Source organism: Rhinoderma darwinii, chromosome 6 (genome assembly GCF_050947455.1).
Source record: "Rhinoderma darwinii isolate aRhiDar2 chromosome 6, aRhiDar2.hap1, whole genome shotgun sequence".
NCBI lineage: Eukaryota > Metazoa > Chordata > Amphibia > Anura > Rhinodermatidae > Rhinoderma > Rhinoderma darwinii.
The window spans coordinates 47,442,442-47,461,015 of NC_134692.1; the positions used below are offsets into that span (position 1 = coordinate 47,442,442).

Below are 18,574 nucleotides of genomic sequence, written 5' to 3' on the forward strand. Positions count from 1 at the left end.
CTTAGTTCATGAGTCATAGACTGGAGCAGTTTAGTCCAGTTGTGCCCCTTTTGCTACCCACTACCATGCCCAACTGTTCTCCTCCTCCTCCTCCTCCTCCTGGCATGTGCTGTCCTGACTGTAACAGGCAGGGGTGACAGGTGCAGCGTGCATGTGGATTTCAAGTTCAGTGTGATTCCTTTATCCAATCAGCTGCGAAAACTACTATGAGGAGGCGTTCTTGTTGTCCGAGGCGGGGAGGTCCTCAGCTTTCTGCTGCCCGTACAGCTTCCCATATGATTGTATGGAGCTAGGCAGCCTACACTGTGCATTACACAGGCACATATATACAAGGCTCCAACAACACCAGGACTTGACATAAAGTGAACAGAATATACAAGAGGAAGAATACAGTGCACAGAGGATATCCAGCTGCTTGGAAATAACTTTCCTGTCACTGTCACAGGAAGCCAGGAGCTCCTGGACACTGACACATACTCTGAGATTTGGGAGGGAAGGATATGCCCATGGGACATGTAATTTTGGAAAGGATTTAAGATGACCTACATCATGAGGATGCGTGGAGCTAGGCAGCAACTCTACTTTGGATGGCTGGTCGTGTCGTGGGCACTTGGAGCACTTCAGGGGGCATGCAGCCAGACAGGTAAGTGGCTGAAATTTGCAAATGCAGCATGTCTGACAGCAACTTGTGTCGCCAAGAGATCTGGTAGCAAAATCATATCCACATTGACCCCCTTAAAACGTCTCTAAGAATGCGTCCGCCAAAGGGACAGATTGGACTGCGATATTCCTGTCACACGTCTACCCCATCCTTCACACATGTCTAGGGGTCTTCTCACCATTTATTTATGACACTGCTTCCAGCTTTTCTTTTTACCCTTTGGCTATTGAAAGAGGCAGCAGAATAACTTGTGTTTGATTATAAATGAAGGAGTTAATGTATTCCAGGGGCTTAGATTCTAAAATGACCATACAATTGTACGCTGGCAAACTCTATGGCACATATATTATATATTCAAGACCCAACACACTGCGCTATGCATTACTTACTACTTCTGTATACTATGATGAACCCATTTCGGCGTTGCCCTGACATCTACATCATTATATAGTGTTACAGATTATCCCTACCTGGTCCATTATTATCCATACAAGCAAAGAGCTCATTAACATGCCAGGTACTGGTTACATGCCAGGGGGGCTTACTTATCACGACTGCTGGATGAGCCATGAGTTGTCTTCAGATGCTTTTTAGATGTTAAGACTTTAACCCTATACTAAGTGCCTCCTCTGGGTATACGTTTTTGAAGGAAGGCCGGTAACAGGTGGCTATTTGCACTTTATCATACAGGTGCGCAGCTTATCCTGGGATATCAGAGGGTGATGACAGGCCACGCTGTGTATGGACTGCTCTTCATTCCTCTTCCTTGTCTGTTTGTTGTGTATATTCTCACTTCTGGTCATGCCTGTTTGACTGGCTCACAACTCTTCTCACTTGTGTCTACGTATGTGAATGTGCAGGCAGCAGGTACAACAGAGTGTGGGGGCAAATGTTTTCTTCCTGATGGGCATCTTTTTTAGAAAGTTCAATGTACATTAAATGGAGGGATAAGGAGAATTGTAATGGATTAGTATGATGTCACTCTAATACCTACCAACATGACCTTGGTTCAAGTTTCTTTAAGATCCATGGAGATTAAATTGATATATGTGTAAAGAACACTCATACTCACATACACTATATCTATCTATCTATCTATCTATCTATCTATCTATCTATCTATCTATCTATCTATCTATCTATCTATCTATCTATCTATCTATCTATCATCTGTCTATCTATCTATCTATCTATCTATCTATCTATCTATCTATCTATCTATCTATCTATCTATCTATCTATCTATCTATCTATCTATCTATCTATCTATCTATCTATCTATCTATCATCTGTCTCTATCTATCTATCTATCTATCTATCTATCTATCTATCTATCTATCTATCTATCTATCTATCTATCTATCTATCTATCTATCTATCTATCTATTTATTCGTTTTTTTTACATACTATATATTAGACGCCTGATCATGTTTTAACCTGCTGATTTTCTTTTTTTCACCCAAATCCGTGACAAATGAAGTGTTGTAAATCTTAATACCCATTTGAACAGCGCAGTATGTGATTGGACCTGAAAGCATCACATTTACATGTGCATTGTTTTAATTGTAAAATCTATAATGCTGATAGGGCGCGCAGTAAATATAATCTGCTATAAGTTGTCAGCCTGCATTATCATACAGTATCTCCTTACCCGTTGCGTACATGCATTGTTATGTGACTGGCCTTAACACCATGCATTTTAAATACCATGTCAAGGAGTTCAGAAAGGTACAGGTGTATTTGTATTCTTTCTCCTTCCCTCGTACTCCAGCCAAGTTCTACTTTTCATGCCAGGAACCCATATCCAACTGCCATTGGCCTTCTTCCCTTCTCCCTCCTCTGTTTATTTGCACAGGGGCTGGCGTGATAACTCTTACTAGTTTATTTTCTTTTAATGAGATGTGTAATGTGTGCACACAGTATTACACATGCCATGCACTTGCAGGCTTGTCGGTTCACAAATCACTGCTAGAATATGCTACCTGGAGCTTTTTCCTTCAAGTGTTTGGTGTTATATATTTTTATGGGTAATTTGATGTTTGTTTGACTGCACAACCTGCTTATGATAATCTATAGAGGCCACGCCACACTTGATCGTGACAATGTGCCCTTCAATGGCATGTGGAGTTTTTTGGCCATGAATGAGTTAAATGAAGGACTTGCTGAAGAATCAGTTCAGCAAGACAACATTGTATGGTAAACCCTACCCTGCAGAATTCTCTTTTAACCCTTCAATTCCCAGGCAACCAGACACTATGAATTAATGGGATCGGCATTCTGCATGCAGTCTCTTCGCTGTGGCTGAAACTTATGACCTCGGAGGTCTATCATTGTGTTGTGGCTCAGTATGCTGCCTCTTGACACATGACCTCATAGCTTCTTCATTTGTAATCTCAAGAGCCTTTTTCTTTGTAGGCCTCTTTTGATTTTGTTAAGGCAACGGTGTAGAAATAAACTTGCCAAATAGCCTTTGCATACCCAAAAATACACTATATCTTCATTAACGACATTTTTAATTTCTATTTATCAGGGCAGTTTGACAGCATAATGTAGATGATCATTATGGTGGTTGATGTATTGTTAATAGTTGCTTAGGCGAATCAAATTATTTTTATTCTTGGAAGACAAATGTTCGTTTGGCACTTTTCAAAGCCAATGAATCGCTCACACGGAAATATACAAATGTTATACGGTATGTGCATTTACTCATTAATCACTCTTTGTTTTACAAATATTAAAATGATCGGTCTGTAGCGCAGCGTTCATGAGATTACATACTCCAAGATGTCTTAGATAGTTCAATACAATTCCGTATATGTAACACTATCCATGACCAAACACGTACATCAGCTACGGGGTTAAAACATGTAATTAAGTCAAAATGCAAAATATATTCTTGTTGACTCCCTGACAGTTGATTCCTGACATCCCTGTGTGGCTGATAAGAATATATATTAGGCCAATCCTCAGGAGATGTGTTTGTTTTCTTGGCCTTACAATGAATTTTGTGTTTTAACCCTGTTTAATTCGATTGTAGCAAAGTTGCATTAATTGACTTATTTAGCAACACTTTTATCCAGTATATGTCCAATGAATATTTGAGGAGGTTGGTTTAGTATGATTTTAGGGTCTTGTCGGCAAAAAAAAAAGCGCTACTCAATAAATAAAATATTGTAGATATTTATATAAATACATATATATATATATATATATATATATATATATATATATATATATATATATATATATATATATATATATATTCAGACAAACACACATTGGACTATAATTCCAATTTCCTATAGGTACAGTAATTTGTGTGCCTATATGTATTTCAATAAGGTATTCAGTGCTATGGCTATTCTGAGGATATATACTTTATATAATAATGGTACTTAGTGGACGTAACAAAGCATAGTATTGTCACATCTATCTATATGTGGGTATATTCAGGTGTATGTGTGATTGTAATAAATAAATAAATATATATATACATGTGCAATGTTTGTACATTCTGTATATACATCATCCTGAGACGCTCACGTGCTCTTATCTGCTATATACATATCCGTATGGTCTTACAGTCTTAACCATATACTATATATGGCCACTACGCATAGGATATTACATGCAGGGTTTTTCTCCTTGTGTTTTTATTTAATTTCTTCTTTTTTATGCTTCTGTATGACAGAATATGCATAAACTTGACATGAAAACTTATTGCATATGTACCTGATCATTCTGTGACAATATATACAGTATTTTCCTGTCATTTTATTTAGTTTTGCATTTCTCTTTCACAAAGACTAAAGAAAGCTAAAAAAATGTCCTGCTAAAAATACACCGAGATTTGACGTTGGCTCATTATTAGCTTGTGACAGATAACACCAGCAAATAATACACTTTTGTTATTGTACAAGACAGGCTTTGTGGCTGGCATTGTACAGCAACTCTGAATGCACAATCCTTCATACTTCAGAGGCTGCTTCGGAAATGTCTCTTTTCTGGAAACAAATAAGATTACATACAGTCGAAATATCATCCGAAATATTTAGAAGGGGATAATGCACCTGAGAATTCCAAATGTTGTTAATGGAAACCTGAGAATTTTCTTTTTACAGGACAGGACACAATGAATGTTGCTACAAGCAGATGTGTGAAATCCTCTATAATATATAATACATGATTATATATAATTATACATTTATATGTCTTCTTAATAGTTAATTATAAATATAAGGGTTCAGGTCGGAATCAGTGCTGGAAAGAAAAACTTGGTAGTTTAATTATTTTTTTATTTTCCAGGAACTAAATATTGAAAAAATAAATAAATAAATAAATATATATATATATTTCAAGATATCCCAATCCTATATTTTGGCATTAACACTTTAGTCACTGGAGAGGAAGCAATTCATTGTAATTGTAATTGCCTTTGTTTGGGTATCACCCTGACTCTCACAAAGGCTGTCCCCCTCCTCTCCAGTTAGCAGACTGCTATAAAGAGTTTGTTTTGGTCCAAATGAGAAATTAAGTGCAGATAAGCAAACCATGCTGCCAGAGGGCGACAAGATGTTGAGTGAATTGCTTTTAGATGAAACAAATTAAGGAACGAGAGAAGACAATCTGCTTCTTGCATTAATAGACATGTTCAGTGTTCAGAGGGGAAGTGACACATTTTTTAAATGCAATTTAAAAAAATAAAATAATAAAAACGGGTAGTGGGGTCCCCCATCTACAGGGGACACAAAAAATAAGCTCAGTCAATAATATACCAGTATTAGATGGTATTATGGTTTTATGTTCTTCTAGGAAGTAAAAATGGATGAAAGTTTATTACTAGTATAGTTGAATTATATCCAACTGTTTGTAGAAGACAAAATAATTTTTGTGAGATTTTTGGATTCATTAATTTTGTGATGTTCGGCATCTTTTTAATGAATGAAAAAAAAGTTTGCATATAATCTATAGCAGAATTGCTGATCTTTGATAATTCTAAAAGAGTGTATTAACCTGACATATTTTATATCCATTCCAATTGTCACTCATTTCCAAATCTACATTTGTATTCCCTAGACCAATCTAGTTGGTCTAATGGAGTACATTGGTCTAGTCCTAAGAGCAATTCTAAAGGCAAGTGAACATTATTGATCATTCATTGCTACAAGGTTAGTGTCGTAGGAGGCGAATCTTCAGCTGCAACTTGCCTGGCAAATTTTCATGGGAAATACCCAAATGGATACATGAGGAGAGGAGATGGTTTCGTATGTAACAAGAGGCTTGTTCAGTTCGAGATTATAGAGGAGAGTTTTTTCAAAAAATCCGATTTGTCTCTTTTACTCTATGCAGTAAAAGAGACAAATGTTACACAGTATCTGGCATTGATACTCATCATGGTGCCTGTTAGAAGTGGAAATCACAAGTCTATTGACAGTTAAAATTGTAAACCCTAAAAGGATTATCAGAGAATTGGAAGTTTTTTTAATGAACCACTTTGCCCTCCTAACGTGAGAAAATAAACACATACATGCACTTTACAGCTTACTGGCTATTGATCTTCTTTCTTTTCTGCGCCCGTTTGTCTGGTCCTCTTCCTCTGTCCCCTAAGTAGAATATAAGGTATTGCTGTGCGGCAAACATGACCGCTGTATGCTTGTGGAAAAATACATTTCTCACAAGCGCTGTGTGTCTGCTCCCGGCTCTCTGTTGTGTACACTAGGCATGCCCGCCCAGTGATGTGAGCGTGGCAAAACCGCACATGCTCTGTGTCACTGCACAGGGAGAGAAGCAGGCTACACAGAGAGCTGAAGACAACTGCACATGCTCATCCAGTGGACTAAAGTACTACGGGCGGATGTGTGCAGTAGCATTAAGATAACAATAACCAATAGTATGGGGTTAATTGGGGGGGCTACATTTAGAAAAACTGAATATTTGGGCTAATTGATTATGTTTGCTAACATTGCTTATTTTAAAAACAGGGAACAATGAAACATGTTTTTAATTCCGGCAATACCACCTTAAGATTTTTTGTTTAATACGTTTAGAAAATTGGATTCTCCATAAATTTTAACATAAATAATTTAAAACTGATGTCCTTCTCTTAATGGTGATAACATTAGACTTTTAATGTCAAATAAATTCAACAGGATTTTTAAAGAACAAATAAAGCTAGTCTCAAAATTATGGCATTTATCAATCTGAATGATTTATTACACAATTGTGTCAAATCTTCAGGTCAGATTAGAAAAATGGTTCTGCCAGTTTTTAGTAATATAGTCAAATACGGCCATTTATTGACCATGTTTATCTTCTACCTCAGTGAAAGCCTGAGATATAGTATCATGTCATTACTTAACAATTGGGATTAGTAGCATTGTGGACACATACACTTTGAAATCAACAATACAGTTTATTATTATAGGTTCACAATCTTTTTTTTCATCAAAACTATACAGTGTATGGGCAAATGTACACAAATAACTGACCATAACAATCCCATTTCTGTCTCAAACAAAGAAGTTAATAAGATAATAAAAGAGATGACATACCGATGTCACGGTCTGTGGGTATGTGGACCCACTAGGCCGCACTACCGTAGCGGGGAGGCAGCTGGCCAAACAACAGAGCACCCAAGCAATACAAAGTGCAGCACAAGGGTTAGAGAATAAGAGGGATCCTCCAGCTCACCTGAACATAGCAGTCACACTGTCAGTAGCGCTCGGGTCCTCGTGTCGGCACACGCAGTGAATGAACAAGAAGGAGAAAGGAATGGATCCAGCGCTGAGACCAGGTGGTTTGGTTTAAAATCGGAAACTTCTTCCAAGATTTATTTGACAAAAAACAAAAAGGGTGAGTTAAAAAATAGACAAACGGTGTTCCTTCAGGATACAGTGGCTAGTTAAAGGGAATAGGCTGGTGCCTACGCGTTTCAGACGCGATCTGCGTCCTTAGTCATGGCTTCACAAGGGTACATGAATAGTCCAGACAGTGGCAGAAGCTTTAGCATGGATAACAGCAGATTCAGCAGGTTGCGCCAGACGTGGCGGATGACAGCAGGTGCAGTAGAATGCACCAGAAGCGGCGGACGACAGCAGATGCAGTAGGTTGCTCCAGACGTGGCGGATGACAGCAGGTGCAGTAAGTTGTGTCAGACGTGGCGGACGACAGCAGGTGCAGTAGGTTGTGCCAGACGTGGCGTATGACAGCAAGAGCAAAAGGACACGACTTCAATCACTAACAGGCTCAGGAACAATAACACAGCATGGGATACAGGAAACAGGCAGCAGGGCACGGGAACAAGGCAGACACTAAGGGACCATTTGCAAAGACTAACATGGGAATACTAACAATGCTCAGGCAATGAGCAAAGGGGCAGGGCCATTCTTATAGTCAAGGGTGATCATGGGCTAATTGATGATGATTCCCATGTGCGCGCTTCCCCTTTAAGGCCGGGCACGAGCATGCGCGCGCACCCTACGGGACACGGCGGACCGGAGTGGAAGTGAGCGCTGGCGTCTCCTGGGGAGGAGATTTCTTGCCAGCGCTCACAGATCCATGGCTGCGGCTGCAGGGGGGTTAGTAATCCCGACGGACCGTAGCCATGGACACTACAACCGGTACATGTAACATAGGTTACTAGTTTATGGCTAGCTATGTACTGATAATACTGAAACCTCTACTGCAGTCTCTACTGAAACACATGGTTATTGTCACTTACATAAAATGTAAACTATATTAAAAACAAATGAAAGGAGATAAGCTTTTTGGTTGCTTGACCAGTAACAGTTTTTCATGAAACTCACACTTTTGTTTCTTCATTATTTCTTATAAGTGCAAAAATATAAAGTATACTAATAGAAGTATAAAATTTAAGGTGTACTTCACACAAATAAGTCCAAATGAAACCTAAGAGAAGATTATTCCTCTAATGAGAACATCATTAGGTTGTCCTGTTTGAAAGGCCTTAGCTTATTATCACCATAGATATAATAGGGAAAGCTAAGCTGTACCGTAATTAAGTATACCTACTATAAAGGTCTACAATAGTTTAAGGGAAAATACTGTAATTAAATTTGCATTGGTTGGATTGCAGCAAATTTGCTGCATGACATATTTCACTGCCATCTCCACTTTATAACAGTAACAATGAACGCTGGTTGCCTATAATAGTTATTTTGATTGAATTTGAACATGGGTCACTCATTGGTATAGTCTCCTTCCTTCCTCCTTTACTTTTTCTTCCTTCCTTCCTTGCTCCCTTACTGACTTGCTTCCTTCCTAGTTCCTACCCTTCCTTTCCTTCTAGCTTCTCTTCTTCCTTCCTTCTTTCCCTTTCCTTTCTCTTCTCCCCTCCCTTCCCTACTTCCTAATTTCTTTTCGTCCTAGTTTTTATCATTTCTTTCTTTATACTCCTTTCCTTCCTGCCTTCCTTCCTTCTGTATCCATTATTCGTTCTTCTTCTTCCTTCCTTCATTCCTTCCTCTCCCATCCATTATTTGTTCTTCCTTCCTTCCTTCCTACCTTCCTTCCTTCCTTCCTTTATTCTTTCTTAGCTCCTTACTTTTCTTCTTTACCTCCTTCCTAGCTTATTTTCTTTCCTTCCCCTTTCCTTTTTCTTCCTTCTTTGTTACATTCCTTCCTTTCTTGCTCCCTCCCTTCCTTTTTCCTTCCTTCTTAGTTCCTTTCATTTCTTTCCTTCTAGCTTCTATCCTTCCTTCCTTCCTTCCTTCCTTCCTTCCTTCCTTCCTTCCTTCCTTCCTTTCTTCCTTCCTTCCTTTAGTCCTTTTCCTTTCTCTTCTCCCTTCCTTCCTTCCTAGTTCCTTTCCGTCCAAGTTTTTATAATTTCTTTTGTTCTATTGCTTCCTTCCTTTTTCCTTCCTTCCTGTTTTCTTCCTTCCTTCCTTCCTCTCCCATCCATTCTCTCTTGCTTCTTCCTTCCTTCTTTCCTTTATTCCTTCTTAGCTCCGTCTTAGCTCTTTACCTCCTTCCTAGCTTCTTTCCTTTCCTTCTCCTTTCCTTTTTCTTCCTTCCTTGTTACTTTCCTTCCTTCCTTCTATCCGTGCTTCCGTCATTCTTCCTGCCATCCTAGTTCCTTTCATTCCTTTACTTCTAGCCTCTATCCTTGCTTTCTTCTTTCCTTTTCCTTTCTCTTCTACGCCCCTTCCTTCCTTCCTAGTTCCTTTCTGTCCTAGTTTTTCTTTTTTTTTCTATAGCATTTCTTTCTTTCTATTCCTTTCCTTCCTTCCCTTTTTCTTCCTTCCTTCCTTCCTTTTTTTGTTCCTTTATTCCCTCTCCCATCCATTCTTTGTTTCTCTCTTGCTTCTTAATTCCTCCCTCCCTCCCTCCCATCCTTCCTTCCTTCCTTTCTTTCTTCCTTCCTTCCTCATCCTGTCTTCGTTTTCCACTCTCTTACCTTTCTCTTACATAACTTTAAACTACTTAGCATTCTAAATATTCTAACCACAGCCTACTATACAACATATTTCAGTTTTCAAGTATTTATTGTAGCAAATACTTTTCACAAATAATCAGTACACTGTATTGTGTAGTGTAACAAACGGGCATAACTAGAATTCAAAGTGCCTCATAGCAATGTCAGAAATGGGCCCCTATACTGGGGAACTGATTCCCCTCCTTAACACACTCATGCACAGAGCCATATTAAACTTGTGTGAATGAAACCTTAGGCAGCAATAGACAAATAGTAGTGCCATATAGCAGAACTTCTTAACAAAAGGGAACTAGATTACTCCACCTGAGTGAGGCCCTTGGGCCCCATAACAGCAGCTATGGCTGCTATAGCTATAGTTACGCTCATGGTAACAATATTACATTTCTACACATTTGTTCACACCATATTTTTTATATATCCATTATTCTTTGCAGCACTTCTATCCAGCAATTTATTATTGATATATAGTTTAATAATCGATTTTTGGGATGTATTAGTGAATCCCTAAAAAAAAAAATACATATTGTACTATCAGGGCGGACATAAACAGCTGAAGGCCCCTGTGGAAGAACAATATATGAACCTCCTGCTCTCCAATAGCTCATTGTAGCGCTCCTCCTTATGAATCTTTAGCAATGCACCAATAATAAAGAGCTATAAAATTATTTAGCTCAGTCCCTTGCACGCTATCTACAGACAGTAAGTACCTGCTAGCTGCTTTTAAGGGCCCCTTAACTACTGGGCTCTTGTGCAGCTACACAGGTTGCACATATGGTATGTTCACCCCTATGCACAAAGTTTTAGGTTGAAATTAATTGTACTTTGTTTTATTTACTTTTCTGTATCTTTTTTCATTATTTCTTCCCACAGATTGCATTTAAGTCAGCCATATGGTCAAATCAGCCAATAAACTCAGCATCTAAATTCCTTACCTTTATACATTAAAGAGGCTCTGTCACCAGATTTTGCAACCCCTATCTGCTATTGCAGCAGATAGGCGCTGCAATGTAGATTACAGTAACGTTTTTATTTTTTTAAAAACAAGCATTTTTGGCCAAGTTATGACCATTTTTGTAGTTATGCAAATGAGGCTTGCAAAAGTCCAAGTGGGTGTGTTTAAAAGTAAAAGTCCAAGTGGGCGTGTATTATGTGCGTACATCGGGGTGTTTTTACTACTTTTACTAGCTGGGCGTTCTGACGAGAAGTATCATGCACTTCTCTTCAGAACGCCCAGCTTCTGGCAGTGCAGACGCCGATGCTGCTGCAGAATCAACTGAAGCCTCTGGTGCCGATGTGTCCTCGCTCGTCTGACACGATGCAGGACCTGTGAGTGACGTCACAGCGTGATCTGGCAGAAGCTGGGCGTTCTGAAGAGAAGTGGATGATACTTCTCTTCAGAACGCCCAGCTAGTAAAAGTAGTAAAAACGCCCCGATGTACGCACATAATACATGCCCACTTGGACTTTTACTTTTAAACACACCCACTTGGACTTTTGCAAGCCTCATTTGCATAACTACAAAAATGGTCATAACTTGGCCAAAAATGCTCGTTTTTTAAAAATAAAAACGTTACTGTAATCTACATTGCAGCGCCTATCTGCTGCAATAGCAGATAGGGGTTGCAAAATCTGGTGACAGAGCCTCTTTAAGTCCAGTTGTTCCCCAAATAAGTCAAGACCAGCCTCGTCCTATTCTGTATAGTTTTCTACTTTCTTTATGGTTGACTGAGTGGGCAAATACCCGTCCATTAGATTTATTTTGAACTCAGAATAAAATGCATTGGTCCAGAATAGGATCACTGTCTCCCAAGGCCAAATCTCTCTTTAGTAGAATCTGTAATACCCTTAGGTGAGATGCTCTGTTGCTTACACTCTTCAGAGTAGAAAGGAATGGTATTTTTATTCAGCATTTTCGGATCTACAGTGGGTATACAATTTTTCAAAGCTATTGGATAAAACACCTCAAAGGATTTCAGGACATCTTAAGGTTGTTCATTGAAACAACAATGTTAGGTGATTATGCAGGTGTGTTCTTGTGCTTAGGTCCCTTGACAGCGCTAAATGTTTCCTTCATTAAGAGTACAGCAGCTCAGGATTTTTTTTCTGAAGATGTATCTGAGAACATATTGTTTATTATATGAGTGCAGATGTTTGCGAGCGCTCAATCAAAAGCAGAACTTGGAAAAATCTTTAGAATATCATTCCGCTCCACACAGTTAATAATAAAAAAAAATGCTTGAATTGCTTGAACATAGAAGGTTAAAGAGTCACTGCACTTTATTTTTTTGACAGAAATGCAATGTATTTTAAATCAATAAACTTTATTTAATAGCTTCATCAGCCGATTTGTTTTTATTGTTAAAAATCTATTTGAAGAAACTTTTTGTTCTCTTTCAGGGCCCCTCAAATTCGTCCTCCACCGTCTGTTGCTACAGCTATTCCGTCTTCAGCTCCAGGGATGCTGAAGACGAAACGGAGCGGTGTGTGCGGTGTCTTTAGTTAGAGCGCGTCCAGCAGTGCTAGTACTCGTGCATGGCACCGTGCAAGTGAAAATACATTCTATCTGTACACACGCACTGTGCACTCTTCATCTCACAGTAGATAGGGACACTACAGTTACTGTCATTTCACTTGCACTGTGCACTTAGCGTAATGCAAGAGTACTACGACTTGTGGACGCACTCTAACTAAAGACACCGAATGCAGGCTCACTGTAAGAGACTGAGGCTAGAGGGAAGGGGGCTCACTTCAAATAGCCATATCTCGGGCAGTGGACCACATAGAACAGTGGAAAACTCAGTCGGGAATGGAAGTTGTATAATATATGCATATACAGTTCACATTCCCGACTGTGTATTTAACTGGTGTTATCTCTGGTTGTGTCACAGAATCTTATCTTTCATATACAACAAAACCACAGCCCAAAATATCTGAAGTGAGCCTCCTTCCCTGGAGCTGAAGACAGAATAGCCGTAGCAACAGACGGCGGAGGACAAATTTGAAGGGGCCCTGAAATAGAACAAACAGGTAACCAAATAGATTTAACAATATAAACAAACAGATGAAGCTTTTTAATAATGTTTATAGATTTTCAAATACATTGCATATCTGTCAGGAAAAAAAGAAAGTGCAGTTACTCTTTTGTATTCCACAGACCCAAGAAAATATAACCTTATTGAAGTCACACAGTAAGTTAGTCTGGTGGTGAACTGTAAGGCTCCATGCACACGAAAGTGCTTTTGTGGCCGCAATTCCCCCGAAAATCCACGGGAGAATTGCAGCCCCATTCATTCCTATGGGGCCATGCAGACGACTGTGGTTTTCACGGTCCGTGCATGGCCCCGGAGCCCAGACCGCAGAAAGGATGGGCAAGCCTTATTACGGCAGTGTTCTGCTGTCCGGGCTCATTGAAAATAATGGCCGTGGCCATGTGCACAGCCCGCGATTTGCGAGTGGCTCGAGGCTGTCACTCCGTGGCCGGCCGACCCGGAAATCATGGCCGTGCACATGGCTATGGTTGTGTGCATGAGGCCTAACTATAGATTTCATCTGCGTGCTACATCAGTGGTTCCAATGTTGGTTTAATCATTCTGAAATGTTTTTCTTAATTTGGAAGGTATCTAACTTTAATTCCAAACCATGGTTAATCTTTTGTTAAACATGTCCCCATTTATTCCTGCAGTAACTAAGCTAATGCAACCATCTCACAATGCCTTTTGATTCTACAGCCTTTTGGAATTTGTGGTTTTGCATCCAGCATGGCATCAGTTTATCAGTACGCCAAGCAAATATCCATTCCACTTCTTAAACGTTAAGTCGAGACGGGCAATACCTTTGCTTAGGCTTTCTTCACACAGAATTTTTCTGGCAATTTAAACTGCATCAAAAAACGCTAGCATTGTTAAAATGTGACAGGAGTTTTTAGTGGCGTTTTTGGTGCATTTTTGCGCTTGGTGTCATTTTGTACATGCTTTTTTTCTGGCGTTTTTTGAAGTCCTGTAATAAAGCTTATGGGGAAAACACCTCAAATACTGTACCCAGAGCATGCTGCATTTGAGAAAAAAGCTACTGACCACAACATTGCCTTAAAAAACGCCACAAACCAATACGCAGTTTTGTAGTGCATTTTACATTTTACTATAGACTTCTGGCCGCACTAAAAACACAACAAAAAAAACACAACAATAAACACAGCAAAAACACCATTAAAAACGCCACGAAAGACGCTTAAAAACACTACTACGTGCACATATAGAGACATAGTAGTGGACTATCAATGACTTTGGCTGTGATTCCAAGGGGGCAGTGGAAACTTCATAAAAAATTGTTGTTTCAGTGTCAGCATGCAGGTGATTATTCCATGTGGCCTGTTTCACATCATATTTCTGTACTGCCAATTATAGACTTTTCTTTTGACATTTGGACACTGAAACCCCAACTGCACTGGAGCTTTGCCCTCTGTCACCACTGCATTGTCTCCCACTGTCAGTTTGATGGTTGGGTGGGAAAGACGGCATCCTTCATAAGCAAAGTAACACTTCAATTCATGAAACATATATTTGACTTTCTGTTAGCAAGATTTTTGTGCTTTTTCTTTTTATTAATTGCCACTCCTTTTGTCCTTCTTTCCCTTTAAAAACCTTTAAGAGGTCTTTGTATGTATATTTTAAAGTCACAGGTCAAAGGGCAGTCTTAATATTATACCTGGACATCTAGGCCTGTATAGGATAAACCATATATTCCATAACGATCACTTTGTATATTTTTTATATATCCCATAGATTCCATGTAATTGTGGTACTTGTTTCACCATAAAAACAACATGCCGTCTGAGGAAAACTGTTAAATGTAACAATATGGTCATGATTTTGCAACAACCAACCATAAGGGGGCCTACCTGGAACACCTAGATACAGTAACTCTGTAGGATCTAGTTCTATCTACTGGATCACAATGACTGGGACATATATTGTCTATGCCAATGTAAAATAAAATATAACCAAATATTAATATTTATATAACGAAGAGGTAAAATATCCTTTGCAGTGCTCACTTTTTCAGCTTCTCATATTAATGTAAATAATTTTAGGATAAATGGTGTTCACCAGCTGTCATCAGCACTGCAGGAGTTAAAGGCGCATTGTATTTCTAGTAGGGGAATGTATGATGTGTAGTCCTGTTTCGGGAGGCTGACTTATATTCTGCCTCCTGCACAAACTGTTTTGATTGCTGCTTAAATTAGCATGCTGTGAGCAGAGGAGGCGAATACACACAGTGAAGCATGCAGCTAATTCTGTACTGCAAACTGGAAGCTTGATACCTGCTATTTCATGGTCTGGCTCGATGCTGATTCAGCAACTTAAAGTCTTGTACACAAATTGAAAAAGTTTAATTTGTATAGAGGAGAATATCATAACTATGTGTAACAGATGTCTCAGGAATATAACATCTCATACAAGGAGGGGGCTATACAGTATCTTGTTTCTTGCTTTGGCAGCAAATGAAGCATAAATGTGTCACCTGCTCCTTCCTCACAGAAATCAACTGGTTGGGGCAAAAGCTATAGAATCCAAAAACTGAAATAAAAAAATGCAAATAAAGGTAAAATAAACTACTCAAAATTGATATCCAACTGTATGTTAGCTTAAAGGGAATGTATCACCTTTATATTATAATTTTAATTTTTTTTACTAATTAAAACACTATAGTGAAAAATGATATTTTTTTTCTAGTGTTTTTATGTTTTGATTGTAGAGTTCAATATTCTATTTTTTGTACATGATTATGGGGCAGCCGTCTTGCCTGAGCTGCTGTTAACAGCATTTAGGCTGTATTCAAATGACAGGATCCGAGTGTCGGACAATAAAAACGTCCGTTTTGGTCCGTTTTTCTCGGCCGTTTTGCATCAGTTTTGCATCCGTTCTGTTTCCGTTCCGGGAGGTGTTTCCGTTTTTAACGATTTTGACCCTTTTCCCTGTTCGTTTTAAAACGGATGAATTTAATTTGTACATCTTTTGCCACAGACTTCCCTCTGTAGATAATGCCACACACTGCCCCCTGTAGATACTGCCACTGCCCCTCTGTAGATAATGCCACACAGCCCCCTGTAGATACTGCCACAACTTCCTGTAGCTAATGCCACTGCCCTCTGTAGATAATGCCACACAGCCTCCTGTAGATACTGCCACAGCCCCCTGTAGCTAGTGACACACAGCCCCCCTGTAGGTAGTGCCACACAGCCCCATTGTACATAGCACCCACGTAGATGCCACCCCCCTTCCTGTAAATAGTGCCACTGTAGGGGACCGCTCCAGGAGAATTCCCTGACTTCACTGTCTATATTTGGACAGTGATGTCAGGGACTTCTCCTGGAGCGGAATCACCGGCCACAGCGCCAGCCGCTGGGACCGGGGATTCTGCTTCAGGAGAAGTCCCTGACATCACTGTGGCCGGGGATTCCGCTTCAGGAGTAGAGGACCACTTCAGGAGAAGTTCCTGACGTCACTGTTCATATATAGACAGTGACATCAGGGACTTCTCCTGGAGCGGAATCCCCGGCCAGAGCTTCGGCAATGCTGTGGCCGGGGATTAGGGATTCCGCTTCAACAGGGAGCAGAAAAATCTCCTCCTCCTATCATGCACTTCACACTGTGAGGAAGAGAAGAGATCGAGTGGCAGAAAGCCCGGCCGTCACTCGGCTCACATGCAAGTGGCAGCTGTGCTTTACACGGCCCCATACACTTCTGTGGGAGCCGTGTGACCGGGAGAACGGCCCAAAATAGGGCATGTTCCAATTTTTGATGGGTCGGCTGTGTGAATAGCCCTATTTGGGGTCTACTGTTCCTACTGCAGCCATGTGTCGGCCATTCAAAAAAATGTCCGTCACACGGCCGAGAATGCCTGTCGCGTGAATATGGCCTTAGAAATATGTTTACAGCAGCTGCATGGACCATAGGAACCTGTGAGCAGGAGCTGACCTCTATGGAAAAGTTTTTTAGGCATGCTCGGTGACATGTGCAGAGGTCGTTGTATAGGTAGGGATATATGAGAAGCTGTGTCCAACACATGACCTGTGTTATTTATGTAAAGGTGTTACCTTTTATTGTAATTCTGCCGGTGATGATAATGAGATGACTGCTGAGAAGGGATCTCTACAGAACAGGAAGTGACAGTCTATTGTGGGGCTCAGTGGCCAGAGAGAAAACTGCACGATTTTAGGATTCTATTTTATTATAATGACAAAGAGAATAAAAAACACACACAATATTCTTCAAAAATATGTTTAGGATAAAAACTTGATGTGAACACAGATACCATAGAGTCAGACAGTATTTCCTGTTCTTGCATGGGGTGTGTGGTATGCCCCAGCACATAAAAAGAGGCAATATTTTTCTTTGGACTATGGGACCTTATTGTTTAATATATGTCCATTATTACTTCATGTTCCATTACATATCAAGGAACCACACATGTTAAGAAAATTTATGATCTTGTTTAAAAAGCTAGAGAAACATTCCATTACGTCATACCGCCCAACATTTTGTATGACAGTATTAAGCTACTCCCCATTCCACCCAGGAATGACCAGAAAACATAGCAAAATCGCCCACTTTAGAGCATATTTGCAAATATTCTGCCACTTATAGGTCTGATTCGTGAGACAATCTTACAAAAAACAGTTGGGACAGTTTGAGGCTATTATAAATTCACAGTTTACATTTCTATTTACTAACCTTAAAGGGCTATTATCAATTGTTAGCTCAACATTTCATGTTGTTTCTTCTTGTTGCTGTCTAAAGAAGAAAACTATATAGGTGACATTCACCACCACTGTCATCGAGAACATCGGACAATAACTGGCCATCATTGGCCATTGCCTCCACTGTATATGAAATCCTGCGTCCTACTTTCATTTGTTTCATATGAAAAACCTTAAAATACCACAAAAAAGCATAAATGTTCATGTAAACACCATTAAGAGCCTTTAATTTACAATGTATTCAGGTTCTGGCTTCAAAGAGGGTCACAGTGGCTAAAAGTAGTTATGACCTATTAGAGTCTCAAATGGTCCCATATATTTCTTCTAATAAGAAAAATAATATAATTATAATATTTGAATAATATTTATGTCTAAAGCCTCATGGACATGGCAGAAGTGAGTGCAAGGAGTACTTATGGAGGCACAAAGAGTCCCTAGGGCTCCATACTATGTGTCTCCGTACATCGCCGTATTACAGAGAAATGCAGCGTCCGGTAGATAATGACACAGTCTCTGTATGCTTCTATATGAAGTTGGAGACATTTGGAGGTACAATAGGACCACATAGATTTCTATAGGTGCTGTATTATGTCTCTGTACTACTTGGAGATTTATGGAGCCATAATACGGTAGGGTGCATGATGCCTTAACACTTAATCTCATATTAAGCACGTATTATACCAAAAACCTTGACAATAG

The 18,574-nt window shown here is 39.6% G+C and overlaps 1 protein-coding gene across 2 annotated transcripts in view; it reads left to right on the forward strand.

The window, feature by feature from the left end:
- Positions 1-248: 248 nt before the first annotated feature.
- ERBB4 (erb-b2 receptor tyrosine kinase 4) overlaps positions 249-18,574 on the forward strand; it is a 765,761-nt gene continuing 747,435 nt past the window's right edge. For both annotated transcript variants that reach the window (XM_075829649.1, XM_075829650.1), the window contains exon 1: positions 249-643. In XM_075829649.1, coding sequence (XP_075685764.1) covers positions 538-643 — 106 coding nt within the window. In that variant the 5' untranslated portion in view covers positions 249-537. The remainder of the gene's footprint in view (positions 644-18,574) is intronic.